This window comes from Anabrus simplex, chromosome 3, assembly GCF_040414725.1.
Source record: "Anabrus simplex isolate iqAnaSimp1 chromosome 3, ASM4041472v1, whole genome shotgun sequence".
Lineage (NCBI taxonomy): Eukaryota > Metazoa > Arthropoda > Insecta > Orthoptera > Tettigoniidae > Anabrus > Anabrus simplex.
The window spans coordinates 324,041,148-324,059,146 of record NC_090267.1 but is presented as its reverse complement, the minus strand read 5'-3'; the positions used below and the strand labels follow the sequence as shown (position 1 = coordinate 324,059,146).

General features: G+C 36.9%; 1 protein-coding gene across 1 annotated transcript in view; it reads left to right on the top strand.

Annotated features, from left to right (window-relative positions):
• LOC136866306 (RNA-binding protein 28) overlaps positions 1 to 17,999 on the top strand; it is a 188,006-nt gene that overhangs the window by 157,292 nt on the left and 12,715 nt on the right. Inside the window, exon 11 of the mRNA XM_067143149.2 lies at positions 3,647 to 4,015. Within this exon, the coding sequence (XP_066999250.2) occupies positions 3,647 to 4,015 (369 nt within the window). The remainder of the gene's footprint in view (positions 1 to 3,646; positions 4,016 to 17,999) is intronic.

Here is a 17,999-nt window from a genome sequence, read left to right as displayed (position 1 = left end):
GTGACCCCTCACATCCAACATAACATCCACATTTTTGCCACATGTAACTTCTTTTTTGGGGCCTTAGCAAGGGGCCATATTTCGGCACTGTACATCATAGCCAGACGCACTACTGACTTGTACACCATGCTTTTCACTTCAAGCATAATTTCAATAACATGATCATCCTCCTCCCCACAAGCTTGATTGTTTGCAACATGAACAGAAATATTTCCTTTTATGTTGAAAAGATTTTCAGAATATTCCTTACAGTTGTCCAGTGATTACCTGAGATCAAGTATGAGTTTACCTGGTTTATCCAAGATACTATTAATTTTCTTTTTCCCCTCCTTTACTAAGATTTTTCATTACTGTCCAGAAAGTTTCCCCTGCCACTTGACCAATCTTCTCCAGATTATTACCTAAATCTTCCCATGACTTAATCTTGAATTCAACAATTATTTGTTTCACTGTTTTTCTTTCATCTACATACAATTCCTTGTTAGTATTAGTCTTTGTTTGGAGCCATTTCTGATGCGCCCTCTTTTTTACGTTAACTTCATCATCCATCAGTCTGTCATAAGTCATAAGCTTATCTTATGCCTCTTGTTCAGTTTTAGCATTGTACTGGGAAGCCTATAAAAAAAATACACGGAAGTGCACTAATGAAATATTTCCATTCCTGCCTCTTAAGTGTGCACAAATAGGGAATGCGGACTTGCCGGAAGACTGGTAAAGAAGTACAAAAGCAAAATAATGAGGCAACCATTTATTAAATAAGCAACAAAAAACAAAATGACCAGAACTGTATAAAATTTAGCTCAGTACTCATGTTCATGTGTAGGATCTCCTGCTTCACGCAGTGAAAACATTTTACAACACACGTTGTATATCTTGTATTAAAAGTCTGCTGCTGCTTTAAGTACAGTACATTTGTTGTTTTGCTTTGTAATGGTACATACGAGGGGGGTGGGGGATCAAATATAAACAGGATTTTATTTTTTATTTAAATTCATTTATTGAAAAACACAAGGCAATTACAATTTATTTTTCCACATTGTTTCCTGCTTTGGAAATGCATTTTCCCCAGGGTATGGGCAGCTTTTTGATGCCCTCATCATAAAAAGAACAGCGTCGTGTCACCAGCCAGTTGCGCAAGAAGTTTTCCATACTCTCGTCATCTTCAAATTGTTGCCCTCCTAGAGCTTCTTTAAGCTTCTTTATGCGGTATTGTCGTTGAGGAGGATGACCTGTCGAATCGGTTGGTCTTGTCTTTTGCGGCGATATGCAACCCTCGCCTTGTTTAACAACTCACAGTAGTAAGCAGCATTGATTGTGCATCACTCATGCAAAAAACCAGTTGGCAGTAATGTCTTTAATTGCACAAATATTCTCATCTGTAATGCTGTTCCGAGGACGGCGATCGTTTTGCTGATTTTCCACACATTCTCGTCCTTCCTTGAACTTTTTATGCCAGGCAAACACATGCATCCTTGACAGTGTCTGATCACCGAACTGTGCAGTCAATCTCTGGCAAATTTCCACTGCTGTAACTCCTTTACGAGCAAGAAATTGTATAATTATGCATTGCGCAGTGGAGGAGTACACCTGTTGCTCTGACATCATGAATGTTACTGACAAAACGGCAGTAAATATCTAACAGCACACTCTTCCCACTCCTAACAGTCCCGCCTAAGCATAGCAGAAGCATGGGGTCAATCCTACCAACGGTTGATGTTCAGAAACAAAAGTCCCGTTTATATTTGATCGACCTTCATACTAATGCACCAAAACTTCATTATATAATAACTGGAACATTTGGTATTATTTCACAGACTTCGAAGTTAGTAGAAAATACAGCAGTCTGGTCACTCTGAATTATTGCTGCACACATTTTCTAGTTTTGAAAGTGTTAAGACAACCAAATCCCTTCGAATATGCAAATTGTGACATGAATTTGAAATATAAGTACACACCTGAACCTTCAGCATCTGAAAAAAAGTATTAATCTATGGAAATGTAATTGCTATAAACTCACCTCCTGTCATTTTGACCTTAATTTATTGCAACAAATGAATGTAAGGCTGGTATTTGAGCTGTTCAGTACATCTGTTGCTACTGGAATAACACTTTTTCAGAGTATTAATTCAGAGGGTTTAGAAGATAGCAAAATGTCCAAAAATTTTGTGAGGGATCTCAGCTGTTAGATTAATGTATTAAATTCATAGAATCCTGCACAGGCAATGTATGAAGAATTTGAATCACACAAAACATAATTAATTGGCAGAACATCCTCCGAGATGATTAAAATAAATTTGCTTCTCAAAGAAAGCTGAAATCCTGGAGAGTGACTGTAGAAAACACTTTAGAAGTGTCCGAATATTTGTGGGAAAAGGATTCCAAGTACATTTTGAAATTCAATCCAGAACCCTTAGAATGCAATTTTGGTATTCTGCAGTCATTTGTTGTGATGACCATCTGGCTAATATTGACTTTCTGCTCTTCCTAGCATTCCAACTAAACTTGCTTTATCCTCAGGTGGAATCTGTGAATATAGATCTAAATCTGCCCTAAGATCTCTTGTTAATCAGATGCATACTCTTGCAAAAGACATTGAAAATAAAAATAGTCCAGTAAAGAGACAGTCGAAAGATAAAAGCGAGCAAAGTTTGGGCAAAGAATGCTTAGGGTATCATTTAGCAACATACATAGTACAAAATATTTTGGTGTAAGTTATGCACACATTCTCTTTGTGGGGAAACCAGCTGGTATGTGAAGCCATGCGCACATTACAATGTCACAGACAAAAATCAGATTCACACCATTAAAATAATCTATACGATATCATAAAGGTTCTACCGCAAAACTACTCTTTAATTAACTACAGTACTATATAAATCCAAAATATCCAATCAAATGTCTGAATGTAGCACTTAACCTAAATTGTTGGTGTTGTATGTAAGCAGATTAGACTGTTTGGCCACAAATAATATTGTCATGAGATGATACAATTCTTACTCATAAGTCCTAAAGATGAGATACTGCCCTAATTGTCTTAATCGGAGTTTGTCTTAGTTAATGTTTAAAATATTCGTAATATACAATAACATTACCTTTCAGTGGTTTCCAGGAATTTGAAATCTCTCACTGCACAAGAATTATATTACAGCTTCTTCAACCTGTTTAAAACCAAAACAATCCACCACAACACACAATTTCAGTGCCAACAAAAATTCAAGCCATATGATGAACTAGCACATACAGTATATTGAGAACAGCATCATGGAAATATCACTTACGTGAAGTCAATCATACCAAGTTCATTTTGTTACAAAGATTTATAATACACCCTGCTCTAAAACAGAAATAACTGCTTGTAGTCATATTGGATATAGTAGCTGGCCAACAGGCAGTAATTATATATATTCTATATATCCAGGATACTTGACGAATATCTGATATTAAAGTCTCAAAGACCATTCAGTATACCATTGCTATAGTTTTTGTTATTATTCTCATTAATATAATCCAGAAGAGAGATTGAGTGTTTATGTGCTTGTGTGCATGTATGCTAATAGTATATGCAGTGTTATTTAAATTCAAATTTTCTTCCTGATAAATGTTTTAAAAATTGTGCTGATATTTATGTTTTGTTTTCTATTTACAGAGACCCATTGTTTCCTTTTCAATAGAAAACAAGGCTATTCACAAGGTTTTACAGCGAAGAATTCAGAAGAGTCGAGCTAAAAATCCCCTTAATAATAGAACAGAAAATACAGTGCAATCTGAAGGATTGCACCCAAAGTCTCAAACAAATAGAAATACAAAGAAGCGAAAAATAAGTGACCTTAGTGATTCAGTAAATGAGCCAAAACCATTTTCAGGAGTTACTGCAGAACCTGGAAATAAGAAAATGCGTTCAAAATTTAACTTGAGAGTCCAATCTGCAATACATACCTTGTCTGTAAGGAAGGATAAACAAAAGCAGAAAGTGAAACAGAAGAGAAGAGAAAACAGAGTAATGAAACAACCTCAGGTAAAAATCTTACTTTTCTTCTTCTGGTGTATAAAGATTGTTTCTCAAAATTTTCTTTGTCTGTAAATAGATATGAAAATACATGTTCATTTTAATGTGTAACATCACATTTTAAATTATATAGATTTATTACCGTAACCTGAGTGTATTTAAGGAATAATAAAATCTGAGTGTAAACCTGAGCATTGACTCGTAAATTGGCTGTGTATAAATCATCTTTTCATTTTGGCAGGGAAAATAAAAAATGAAATATCTATAGAAGGCATTTTATAGAATAGAGACACTTTTGTTATTTGCTTCGATGATGAAATCATGTGGGGAAGTGGACTGAGACACATCAAAAAGAGTTCTGCATCACCCCTGTGTGTCATTTAACTATGTTGTTAACTTAATCTGTTCTGTGTTGCCCTGGGAGACTACCATTACGATGTTTGTAAACATACTCACAACTGCATGTACCCCAACCCACAGGCATAATGTTATGCTCAAATGGGCGAGTACGAGGCACGAGTTGTAGTACGAGTCACAGCGTCACTCTCGACACCCATGGTTAGGTCCAGCTTTCAAAACTAGTCATCATGGGGCACTGCAGAAGGACCCATCATTACGCTGAATGGTCTCCTTAGAATTGGTATAAAGTCCTTTTCATCAGTGATTGTCTTATAAACCTTGTTCCTGAGAAGCATCAGCAATGTGTTTGGAGGTAGTCTGTTCTGGATTTATGTCTTAGGCACACTGTCCAGCTCGTGTAGCATGATGATGTTTTCAGGTGGCATTACTTGGGGCCACTGTACCCAACACCTAGTTATGCAGGACACTGTCACGGCTGTGCAATACAGAGACGACATCTTCCGACCCAGAGTGACACCTTATTGCCGGCATTATGTAGGAGAATTTGTCTTAAAAGATTATAATGCCCACATCCATCGTGTGGTTCTTGTTATTGACTTTTTTTGTGCCAGGCTGAGTGGCTCAGATGGTTGAGGCGCTGGCCTTCTTGCCCCAACTTGGCAGGTTTGACCCTGGCTCAGGTGCTCAAATATGTCAGCCTCATGTCGGTAGATTTACCAGCATGTGAAAGAACTCCTGCGGGACACAATTCTGGCACCTTGTCATCTCCGAAAACCATAAGAGTCATTAGTGGGACGTAAAGCAAAATAACATTATTATTATTACTTCGTGATTTCAATATCGCTCATCTGGAGTAGCCGCCATGTTATCTGGACGTGACCTCTATCGAACATACCTGAGATAAATTAAAGAAGGCTGTTTATGGATGTTATGATCCACCAATAAGTCTGTGAGGTTTACACCAAATCACCATTGAAGAGTGAGCTGATTTGGACCAAAATTACCGTGAACTAGTGGACAGTATGCCAAGACTAATTCAGGCATACATCAATGTATGAGGATGTGTTACATGGTATTAAAGGTACTTGTGTGTGCTGTAACTCAAATTGAGAAAGCAAAGCTATATTATTGTAGAGGCTCTCATTTGTTGTTTTATTGAGCAATAAATAACTCTGGTATGGTATCTCTGTATGTGTCTCTTCAGTTTTTTTGTAAAGAGTCTGGAACTCTTTGGTACGAGGTGATGAAAAACATTTTTTTTTTTATTTGTGTTGCTGGTGAAATTCTGTGCTTGCAACATTCTAGTACTGGCCAAAAAGTGCCATTAGTGTGTTTTTTAAGTATTTTATTTGTATTAACACTTCTTAGAGTACACCCTTAGATGTATCTAAAGTAAGTTTGATTTTTGATGTTATTTTAATTCTAATTTTCATGTATTGTTTTCCTATTTGTTCTCTAAGAGATAGTTTTCTCTTACTACATGTAGCAAATTATCAGGTGTTTTTAACAGGTGTTAATAGAGGAAAGGCATAGTGTGGGATGGGATTGTTCATCAGGAAAACTATAGAGTCTTGTGGTTAAATTTAGCTGTTGCAGGAATTAGGGCAAGTATCATCTCAGTATATTCACCATGTAAGGGAGCAGATGATGAACATGGATTTCAATGCGAGAATTGTAAACAGAACCGATGGAAATGAGAAGGTGATGAGTAAATGTGGCGGAAGATTTGGAAGCTGGAAAAGGCATATTTAAATTTCATTTTGTAATCTTTTGTTAAATAATAATAATATTGCGTTTCACCCTCTAAGGAGCATGTACAACCATTACTTAGCACTGGTTTTCTTGTTCTTCTTATCCTTCATATCTTCCCAAAATTTCCTCATCCTTTCAATTTGGGCCTCTCTTCTTTCTTGCGTCCATGGGTTTTTGAGTTTTAAATTCCTTCCTGTTGGATTCTTGTGTACGAAGTTATGTGTATTGATTTTCTGCCTGTATAGTTGCCGGTGGGTCAATATCGATCTCTGTGAGTTCACTTTGGGTGTCTACCAGCCAGAATATTTTGGATTGGGCAGGTTCCGTTGTTGATGTGGAAGATTTTCTTGGTCAAGTGAGAGTTGTCCATTAGTGCTATATATCTGTAGAATTTCTTGTCTTTTCCGTGCAAGTGACGTGAATCAATTCTGTCAGCGAATACAGTTCTTCTGAGCTTTTACGAATCCAGATACCATCTTGAATCTTGGGTCCAAATATTTTCCTCAGTATCTGTCATTCTATTTTCTCGATGTCTTTGATGTTGATAGTTAACGATGACGTCTCCGTTGCATTGAGTGCTTCAGTAAGAACAGCTGTGTGATAGTGATGAAGTTTGGCTTTGGTTGGAAAGCGATTTCTTGTACATATTTCAGGTGATGGTGTAGGCTTTACACAACTGATCTGCACGTCTTTTGTTAGCTGTTCTTTCGTTCCCAGTGTTTCCAATAATTTCACCTAGTAAAATGAGGTTGAAAATCATACTCATTGTTATAAATATAACTGAACTGGACAGTATGATTTTCCTGTATGTATGTTGGATAGAGGTGCTGTGTGTGAATATCTGCCTGGGAACCCAGTGAGCTGGTATTATGGTCTCTGTGACAATGTAACTACAGATGGGAGCATATTGGTCTGGATCAGCTTCATCTCGGCCTATAATGGCTTCACTGAACTCAGAAATTCTTGATTCTTTAAGTTGACCCGATGACTGGCATATATCTATCAGTAAAGTATGTCTTTCTTGCCTTGCTTTGATCTTTTTTACTTCCTTGACTTGTCTCTCTGGATTTGTGTTTTTTGATAATGGAGGCTAGAAATATTTTGCCAGTTTTCTCAACTTACCTACGATACTGAATCGTTTTAAATATGTTTTTTTTGAGCACTCGCCTATTTCTGGCATTGCAAGTCTTTTATATTCTTTGAAGATTGAAGTTTCCTTATACGGTGAATATTTTAAAATTATGATATTTTATACACTTTATATGTATTTTATCTACACCATGAAGAACTTGGCATATTAACTTATTTGTTATTGTTCTGTATATTATCCAAAATGAACTTTATGTGGAATACATAACCTCTCCCGGCAATGAAAAGGACAGTGAAATGGACAAAGATTGGAAGAAGAAAAATACTTTTAGATGTGCTACCTGGAATGTACAAGGTATCTCACACAAAGATGACCAGCTGGACGACATTCTCGCAAAAAAAGACATTTTAATTGCAGCAATTTCAGAAACAAAAAGAAAGCTTCAGGGATCAAAAGAGACAGTAAATTATTTACAGTTTTACAGTGGGGTTGACAGAGATACTAGAGCACAGGCGGGTGTACTGCTCATGGTACACAAAAGATTAAGATCAACAATTGATAGCTACACTTTTTGGAATGAAAGGATTATCCAATTAAGACTAAAACTATTCAGGGGTTATCTTACAGTTATAGGGGTATACGCTCCAGTGGGGGGCAATTCAAACGAAAGTGATGGGTTCTATAATGATCTGCAAAAGATAGTCAATAAAATTAACAAACAAGATATGCTATTATTACTGGGAGACTTCAATGCCAGAGTTGGTAATGAAAAAATTCAGAATCACATCGGAATCCATGGAGAAACAACCCGTAATAACAATGGAACGAAATTAATAGATTTCACTGTCTTCAATCAGTTAAAGATTATGAATACAATGTTCCCACACAAGGACACCCACAAGTATACGTGGTCTGCACGAAATCAGAAATCGATTATAGATTATATAATTTGTAATGGTAAATTGGCAGATTTAGTCTTGGATACAAGAGTCTATCGAGGACCTGAATTGGAAACTGATCACTATCTATTAGTAGCACCTATTCGTCTGAGGCCTAGATGGTATAAAAGAAACAAACAAACAACACAAGAAATTAAAACTTCTTACAAGGTTAACCTATTAAGAGACCCCAGTATAAAATGGCTGTACCAGAACAGACTTAATAAACTTACACAGATGACACCAGTTAGTGACAACGTGGAAATGGAGTGGTCTAATTTGTGTTCAATTTTAAAGCAGTCTGCTTCTGAGAGTTTGGGAGTTAAGAAAAAATGGCAGGGGAAAAAGGGTTTAAGAATCTGGGATGAAGAGATTGAAAAAGTTATTTCAGACAAAAGAAATGCTTATAAAAAAAAATTTTGTCAACTGGCAAATTCGAAGATAAAATAGAGTATCACCACAAGAGAGCAATAGCAAAAAGGAAAGTGCGGAAAAAGCACAGAAAGAGTTGGGAAAACTTTGTTTCACAACTGGAGACTGATATAACAAGACCACAACCACAGTCCTATAAAATACTCAAGAAACTAAATAATGATGTAAAAGAAGACATACGCATTAATGCAATACCTCTAACGGAGTGGCTCATTTATTTTTGGAACCTTTGGAGAGGTTCAAATCTGCCAACATCTCTTAACAAGTCTTCGGAAACCATTACACTCGAAGAACTGGAGCTAATACTCAGAAAACTTAGAAATGGAAAAGCATCTGGAGAAGATTCAATAAATGCAGAATTATTCAAGTATTCCAGTGACATCTTCAAGCAAAGATTTCTCAAATTCATCAATTTAATTTGGAATGGCAACAGACCACCAGAGAATTGGCAAAAAGCTATAGTTATTCCTCTTCATAAGAAGGGCAGTGTGAAAGATTGTGGAAATTACAGAGGAATAAGTATACTCAACTCAGGTTACAAAATTTACTCTAATATTGTCAGAGAAAAATTATTCAGGTATTATGAAAATGTGATTGAAAATGAACAACATGGATTTCGAAAGGGGCGCTCATGTGCTGATGGTTACTTTACCTTGAAAATCTTAGTCGAAAAACGCAGGGAATTTAACTTGGAAACTCACATAGCATTTGTTGATTTTAAGAAAGCCTTTGACCTAGTTAACAGGAACAGACTTCTTAATATCTTAGCAGAAGATAATGTCCCACAACAGTTAATAGATAACATATACAATATCTACAGTGACAACCTTATTGCAATAAAGTTAGGTAATCATCAGACTGAATGGAAACCGGTCAGCAGAGGTGTGAGACAAGGTTGTGGACTTTCTCCTTTGTTGTTCATAATCTATATGAACAACATAATACAAGAATGTAGGCATGAAAGGCATGGATCAATCCCAGTCAGCAGATATCTCACACATCTTGATGCCATACTCTTTGCTGATGATGTTGCATTGGTAGCATCATCAGAAGATGATCTTCAGTGGTCAGTATTTAATCTCCAGAAAGTCTCTTCAAAATTCTACATGATCATTTCACCACAAAATAGCAAAATAATGGCCTTTAAGGGGAAGGACCTTATCCCAAGTAAAATCTGTTTAGATAATAAATTTTGGAAAGAGTCAATGAATTCAATTATCTGGGATACAGTTTATCTTACCAAGGGGAAATTGATATCTCTGCAAAAATAACCAAATTTACCAGAACAACAGGAATCATAAATCATATCATGAAGCCATCTCTTGTCCAAAAACACACTCGCTTACGTCTTTGTAACACTTTAGCCAGACCAACACTTTGCTACGTCAGTGAGGCATGGACAATAAGAACTCAAGACATTTCCAGAATTACAGCACGTGAAATGACGTTCATGCGCAGAACAGCAGGCTATACGAAATGGGATCGTATAAGAAATGAAGATGTGCTTAAAGGACTGAATGTGAAATCAGTAATCAATTACATCTATGATTACCAAGAAAACTGGAAACGTCATGTTCAAAGGATGGAATCTGGAAGACTACCAAAGGAGATCCTACGCTATCAACCAAGAGGACAGAGATCTATAGGACGTCCAATGAAGCGATGGAAAGAAAATGCAAGACCGTAACGGGCCACATGGCCCAGTACTTGAAAGGAGGAGGATGATGATGATTATGACATAACCTCTTCTGCCCAAAGGCCAACCTCACCTTCCCGAGATGAAGAAACCTGTTCCCACAGATGAGGCCCTGTCGACAGAGTCACGGCGGTATAACTGTTACATCCATTATGGAGGAAATGCTGTGATTTCAGCTAGTCCATTAGCTGAGAGGTGGCAGCCCCACCAATGGTCTTACTTCCTTCAGGCTAGCAACCCGTCGGAAGGACATTTGATTGCTTTCAAGTCTTGCAAAAAGTAAAATGCAAGACCGTAACGGGTCACATGGCCCAATACTTGGAAGGAAGATGATGATGCATATGATTTATCTCATCCGATGTCTCAAGGTAATGTTTATCTTAACACCACAATCCCTGAGATGTATACGTATTCTCGATTTTTAAATTGAGATGGTTGTCATAGCTATCTTTGAGATCTTCATGATTTTGTCCTATTTATTTCTAGTTTTGTGGCTCGAGCCTGATTTTATCTTGTTTTATTTCTTCAAGTTATTTTAGTTCCCTTGTGTAATTATGGGAATTATTGTGGGTATACGTCCTGTTATATTTTGTGCGTGGTGGAGTGAATCTTTCTTTGTGTTGGGTATGTACTTTAATTTACCTGTGTGGTGGTGATATATTGCTCATGCCTAGAGGTCTGGTTCTGATGTTTTATTTCTAGTAACTGCAAGCGTTATTGGTTGTGGAATGATAGAAATTCGTGAAAGACTTCTTATAGTGGACCTTGCATTCTGGTTCACTGTTTTGACTGGATTTTATGAGCATTCCTTTTTTATTTAATTATTATGGTGACTGAAGGGAGATGTGTTGCCACCATAGTTCTGCTTCACTCATGGATTTGATTTTTGGGTCTCTGAACATGTGGGTGTGTGAAAGATATTAAATGGGATATATATTGCTGTGCAGGTAGCAGGTAGGGACCCTCTTCGTAGGCAGCCCTACCCAGGGAGTGTCCCACCTGCCTATGTGAGTCGCAGAGCACACTGACCTGGTGTGTAACATTTGGCATGGGTCCCAGCTCAGGGTTACAAGTGAAGATCTCAGCGGCATCTACAGCGGAGAAGGTGGACTTTGGTACGGTGGAGATAGCGGAAGGGGCAAACCCGTAGCAACTGTACTCCAGAGGGGCAGCTACGAAAGGCATCTGTCTCCATGTTAGCAGCGGCTTAATTTTGAACCTGGCAATAAGTATAAAATGCCTTTGGGTTTGGTATTATTATTTAGTGTATGGCATACGAATACATTATTACATATGAACAACAATAATCAGTGAACCAAACTACAAACAAACATCTAGATCTTGTATGTACTCAATACATTTTGGGGTTGCCATCAAGAAGTTTTCATATGGTCCTCCATATGCTCTGATACTGCACCACAGTTGCATACCGGTAAGACAGCATTCACCATTCAAAAAAGTGAATCCCCACATCTTCCGTGTCCCGTCCTGAGTCGGTTGAGCATTGACCATACCTTGCGAGGTTGATCAAACCCTGGAACTGTTTTATCGATGCATGGCATTTCCAGGCATGTAGCTGGAGCATTTTGCATCCATTCTTCCCTCCAGGAATTGGTAATGTTGAACCCAGTGTGATTGATGTCAGCTGCAAGAGAGCCTATATGGACAAAGCAGATATGGTGTCTCAGAAGAGGTTGGGGCGTCCCGTGCTAAAAGCGACTCGCAGCTCTTCGGGTGCTGGCGGAACTGTGAGAACTGGGCAACCAGCACCAAACTACATCAAGATTGCGACAGTAAATATCCTGACACTGACGGGAAAGACAGAAGAACTGGTTGACTTCATGAAAGAACAAGATATAGCCATACTTGGACTGTGTGAGACCAAGAAGAGGGGTACGGGAGAGATTCTTCTGAAAGAAGGATACAGGCTGTATTACAGCAGAGGACCTGAAGCAAAAAATGGAGTGGCCATCTCCAAGAATATGTGGAATATACAAAATGCGTCAGCAATAGGATGATGGTGATGAGACTCCTGTTTGAAAATGGCATGAAAGATCTATTTCAGTTGTATATCCCCATAAACGAGTTGCATAGATGAACATCTAGAGGACTTTTTAGAGAAAGTGGAGAGACAGATAGAAGATAAGGAAGTGCTATTGATGGGAGATCTAAATGCACAAGTTGGAAAGAAATGGAAAGGACGATGTTGTAGGGCGCTCTGTATATGGAAAGGAAAATCCAGAAGGCGAGTTGTTGGTGGATTTTTGCATGAGGAACCAAATGATTGTTGGAAACACCTGGTTTAGGAAGAAGAACAGTCAGAAGATTACAAGGTATGGTTGGGAAGACAGATGAATAAAGACCATGATTGATTTTATAATCATAGAGAAAGAACACCAGAAGAACCTTTTAGATATTACTGCCATGCCTGAAGAAGCCTTTGGTGGAGATCATAGAGTTGTGATAGGAAAATTGAAAGTGAGAAAGATTGAAGAATTGTCGCCATAAGACCTATCTGTGTCGGTGCGACGTAAAGCCCCTAGCAAAAAAAAATAATAATAATTGAAGAACCCCAATTAAGATAGAAAAGAATTAAAGTATGGAAGTTAAAGGAGAAAAGCATACAAGAAGAATTTCAAAGGGAAATAATATCCTTGGTACCCAGGATGGAGATGGGGAACGTTGAAGATGAATGGAAAAGATTTAAGGAAGCACTGGAAGGTATGTGGTAGAACATCAGGAAATGTGAAAGACAAAGAGACACACTGGTGGAATGATAGGGTAAAGATTAAAGTGAAAGAAAAGAAAATGGGATGGAAAGCATGGAAAACATCTCAAACCGAAGAAAGAAGAAAATATGTTGAGGCAAAGAATTTGTCCAAGAAAGTAGTGGAGGAAGAAAAAAGGAATAGCTGGGCCTTATTCACACAGAAATTGAGAGGATATACAGGGAAGCAAGAAATTACTGAAGAAACGAAAAGAGAGATCAAGTGGTTTGTGAAGGTTGAAGGGAGCATAATATTAACAAAGCCAGAAGAAGTAAGAAATAGATGGAGAGAGTATTTTCAGAAGTTGCTGAACATAAGAACTGATGACAGTCATTCAGTGGACGACCAGGAAAGGCAATTAGTTGATGAAGAAATGGATAAAGAAATTACATTGAATGAAATTGAAATGGCAGTAAGAAAGATGAAGAAAGGAAAAACTGCTGGAATAGAAGAAATTTTAGTGGAGATGATAAAGGCAGCTGTAGCTCTAGGCCTGCAGTAGACGTATAGAGTTCTTGGGTTTGTCTGGGAGAATAAGGAGGTCCCTGCGGATTGACAAAAAGGAATAATCATCCCAATCTTCAAGAAAGGCAATAAGAAGGTATTGAAGAACTACAGGGGAATTACTCTATTATCCCATGTTGCTAAGATAATGGAAAGGATACTGAAAAGTAGGATTAGGTTGAGGGTTGACAATCAGATACAGGAAAATCAGTTTGGTTTCAGAAGTGGAAGGTCAACAATAGAGCCCATTTTCATAATGAGACAACTAATGGAAAAGCAATGGGAGTGCGGGAATGATATGGTGATGACATTCGTTGACATTGAAAAGGCATATGACAGTGTCCTTGGGACTAAAGTTTGGGACAGTCTAGTGCAAGAAGGAATTGGACAGGGATTAATAAAATGATCATGGCAATGTACAAGGAATGTTGTTGTTGCGTGCAAACACAAGTTTTCAGGACAAGTTGTTCAAAATAACTAGTGGGCTGAGACAGGGAAGTGTTCTGTCGCCAATCCTGTTTACAATAGTAATGGATGACATCATGAGAACAGCAAAAGCAACATATGGAGGAAGAGAAATGAACATCATGTTATTTGCAGATGATATTATGATTTGGGGAGAAGAGGACATGAAGGTTCAAGACAGTTGGATGTGGTGAGTGGGAAGATTGAAGAATGTTGATTGAAAATAAGAGTAGAAAAGAGTAAAACTCTTGTTATGACTAGAGGGGAGAAAGAAGGGAAAGATCATATTAGACTTGCAGACAAGCCCCTGGAAGTAGTGGAGACGTTCAAATACCTGGGGAGTGAATTAATGGAGAATGCTTAAGTGGATGCTGAGATTAGTAAAAGGATTCAAGCTGGAAGCTCTTTCTATCATAGTGTAAGAAACATGTTGTGGGACAAAGATGTGCCAATGGAAGCAAAGGAAACTATGTACAAGATGTATTACGTTCCCATAACAACTTACGGAGCCGAAACTTGGATAGTGACAAAGAAGGATGAGAGTCGAATGCAGGCAGCCAAAATGAAGTTTTTGAGGAGTATGATACAGAAGAGTAGAGAGAGAAAATAAGGAATGAGAAAATCGCGGAATAAATTGGAGTGGAAAAAATGAATGATAGAATAGAGAAGAGCCGAGTAAGATCTTTTGGGCACATAAAGTGAATGAGTGACGAAAGAATGCCAAAAAAGGTGATACTTTACAGGTTTTTTTATTATTATTATTATTATTATTATTATTATTATTATTATTATTATTATTATTATTATTAAGAAGATAAGGTATAGGAGACATTTCTTTCAATTGTGTCTTTGGAGGATGCAACAAGTGATGGCTATACGAAAGCTCTAGAAACCAAATTGTTTCAGTTAGGGCTTGGAGAACTCTTCACGGGTACAAAATGAATAGGTATAGGGACTGATGGAGTACCATGTATGATTGGTGTCTGTAATGGTTTGGTAACAAAAATATCTGAAAAAATTGAGAACTTGGTAAACATTCATTGTGTTGCACATCAACTCCAACTCATTGTTCTTCACTCACTGAAAAATGTGAAACTTGAAATCATTGATGAAATTGATTCTACACTCAGGAAACTATATAAGTTTTATCGACATTCGCCAAAATGACTTCATGAACTGAAGAAAATTTCAGAGTTGCTGGAATTTGAAATCGTATATCACAGCAACCTGATTTTATCATATTAACATTTTATCGACAACCTGTCATTTACAATTCACATCACCTCACATGCCCACCATGCTTATTCATAATTATCCATCCAAAAATATACAAGCACATATATCCGAAGAAACCATCCCATCATCAAATATGTGTTAGAATCATCCTTGTATTAACCTGATGAAATACTCATATCTTACACAAATCATAAGCGTACATGAAAGTTATCATATAAGATCTCAAACGACACGTAAATCACATCATCTCACAAGAATGATCTACGCAGTAACTAGTATGTCATTTCAATTATGAGGATAATATTTCCTACATTCACGAACAATCTTTAGAAAATCCCGGAATAATTACCACGAATGCGTGCTTTACAAGTTGAATATTGCACGGGCAATATAATTCCAATATCTCCTTATTGAAAACTTAACTGCAATTATGGATATCATTGAATATTTGCAATGATCACATTATGTTACTCAAGTTGTATCTTAATTATGTCACCTCATGACAAATAAAAGAAAAATCTATGCTACTGCTATGTATTCTATATGACAAAATAGAGGAAAGACAACATCTTGGTGTACTTATCGTTGATGGGTTCTTGTAGCTCATCTCTATCCTCTCATCTGGTTGAATTTTAAATGTTATTTCATTTCCCCATAGTTCCAGGCCTGTCAGGACATTAATCCTGTTCAAGCCCTCATGGTTGATTTGGTTATGGTATTACAGTAACAATCTTCCACCTTCGTGGGCATTCTGACCTGAAAATTGTATAATCGGAATTAGTACAATGATATATGACACACATTATTTCAGTGTTAATCCAAAAGCACTCGCCTTGTTTCTTATATAAAATGCTAGATCTTATTACTATTATTACAATATCTTTCCGTAATCCTCCCACAATAACTTTTTAAGTCTTATAACTTTCAGTTAGCTTCCTTCTTAAGTGTACCTAGCAGTTCTTTCTCTCGATCTTCAATCTCAATTTTTTTTTACAATATCATTGTTCATAAAATAATAATAATATTGGTTTGTATTTCATAATTTCTGACAAATTTCCTTTCCATCTGTTTTTGACATTTGAGGAATGCCTTCTATGACAGAGTCACTCCCTTAACTAAGAAATTATGCAAAGGAACACGCTTAACCATTCACTCGTATCTTCTTGACATGTACAATCGATTGTTTCATCAACGCCTTCTCGATCACTGAACTTGCATTGTTCAAACCCTGGCCTCCGCCGCATATGCCATTGCTGAACCTGAATATTACATATAAAACTTGCTTTATTCTCCCGCTGATGTTTGATTTTTCATTTCCTGATTTCCACTTATACAGTAGTTGATGTTTTTCCGAATATAATTATCCAATGACCACGGGTATTTTGAGCTTATGAATTTACGCCTTCATCCTATTTCTATCAAAATTTCCTATTCATATGAGCGAGTTATCTCGGCCGACAGACACAGTTGGACGTATAGCAAGTGGACGTATAGAGGCTGGACGTATACTTCTGTATAAATTCCATTGGCCTCTTCTTTACCATAACCTTCAATGGTTCTGTAAGTGATCTGGAAATCATTGAAAGGTTATAGTATCGATTTTTCTGTACATAATTTATATAAAGAGATATATCGTACTAAAGTTTGTGTAATTTTTACATTCTAAAATTTTGGTCTTAAAAGAATGTACTACTTGAAAAAATTCTGCAATAGAAAATTCCGTATGCAGGTTTCTTAATATAGCTGTGAATCATATACCGTACAAATTTTGTTTACAATTGGCTGAATATTATGGGAGAAAATGGGATTTAAGTGTAAAAATTAAAATTGGCGCATCAGTTGAATAATGTTATAAGTTATTTTATTGTAATATAATTTTATAATAATATTAAGTTGAGTATTGAAGTGAGTTACATAATATGAATGTAAATGTAATAATGATAAAATTAGTATATAAAAGTGTAAGATATTTAGTGAATGTAAATTTATATGAAGGAACTAGGCAAATTCAATGTTCGCCTGTTTATCAAAAACATGTCCTTTTAAGATGTATTTAAGGGCGGAAAATTCAAGCAAAGTTCAAGTGACGTTTTCTTCCTGATTCATTACCTAAAATTCGCCAGAACCATATGTTTTTCTTCCCTTCCTTTCTTATTAGATTCTGTACGAATACTGGTAACTCTGGAAGCTTGTCTCTTCTTCTTCTTCCTCTCCAAAGAACGAAAAATGATTCACCTGCATTTTGTTTTTCACAGTGCAACCTTTCCTGAGTCAAAGTTATGGGGATTGTTGTTTATGTCATGTCATGGTTGTTGGATATAGGTGCAGGACTTACATGGCTTGAAGTTGATGCGACACTTTCCTGGTGAGAACAATCTGATTCCGATAACATTCCATGACCTTTTGTCCCTGATTTCTTCAATTGGTAATAGCTGATCGCAATCTATTTCCTATCAAAATGTCAGCAATTCGTCGTTTAGCTAAGGCTTATTTATGTTTACACATATTGTTTATTCCCTTGAATACAAGCTATCAATTATTACAGCACCCTGTATTTCAATAATAACAGTATCTTGATACTCAACTTCAAGACGTTACTTGTGCACGTACTTCACAAAAATAAACAGACTAGCTACCACCACAGAACCCACAAAAAAGATTAAACATACAAGAATAACAAAACTTATAGTTGTCGGCACTATTGTAGTACCATAAGGAATACCAATACAAGCATAAAATGTTGCTCAATGGC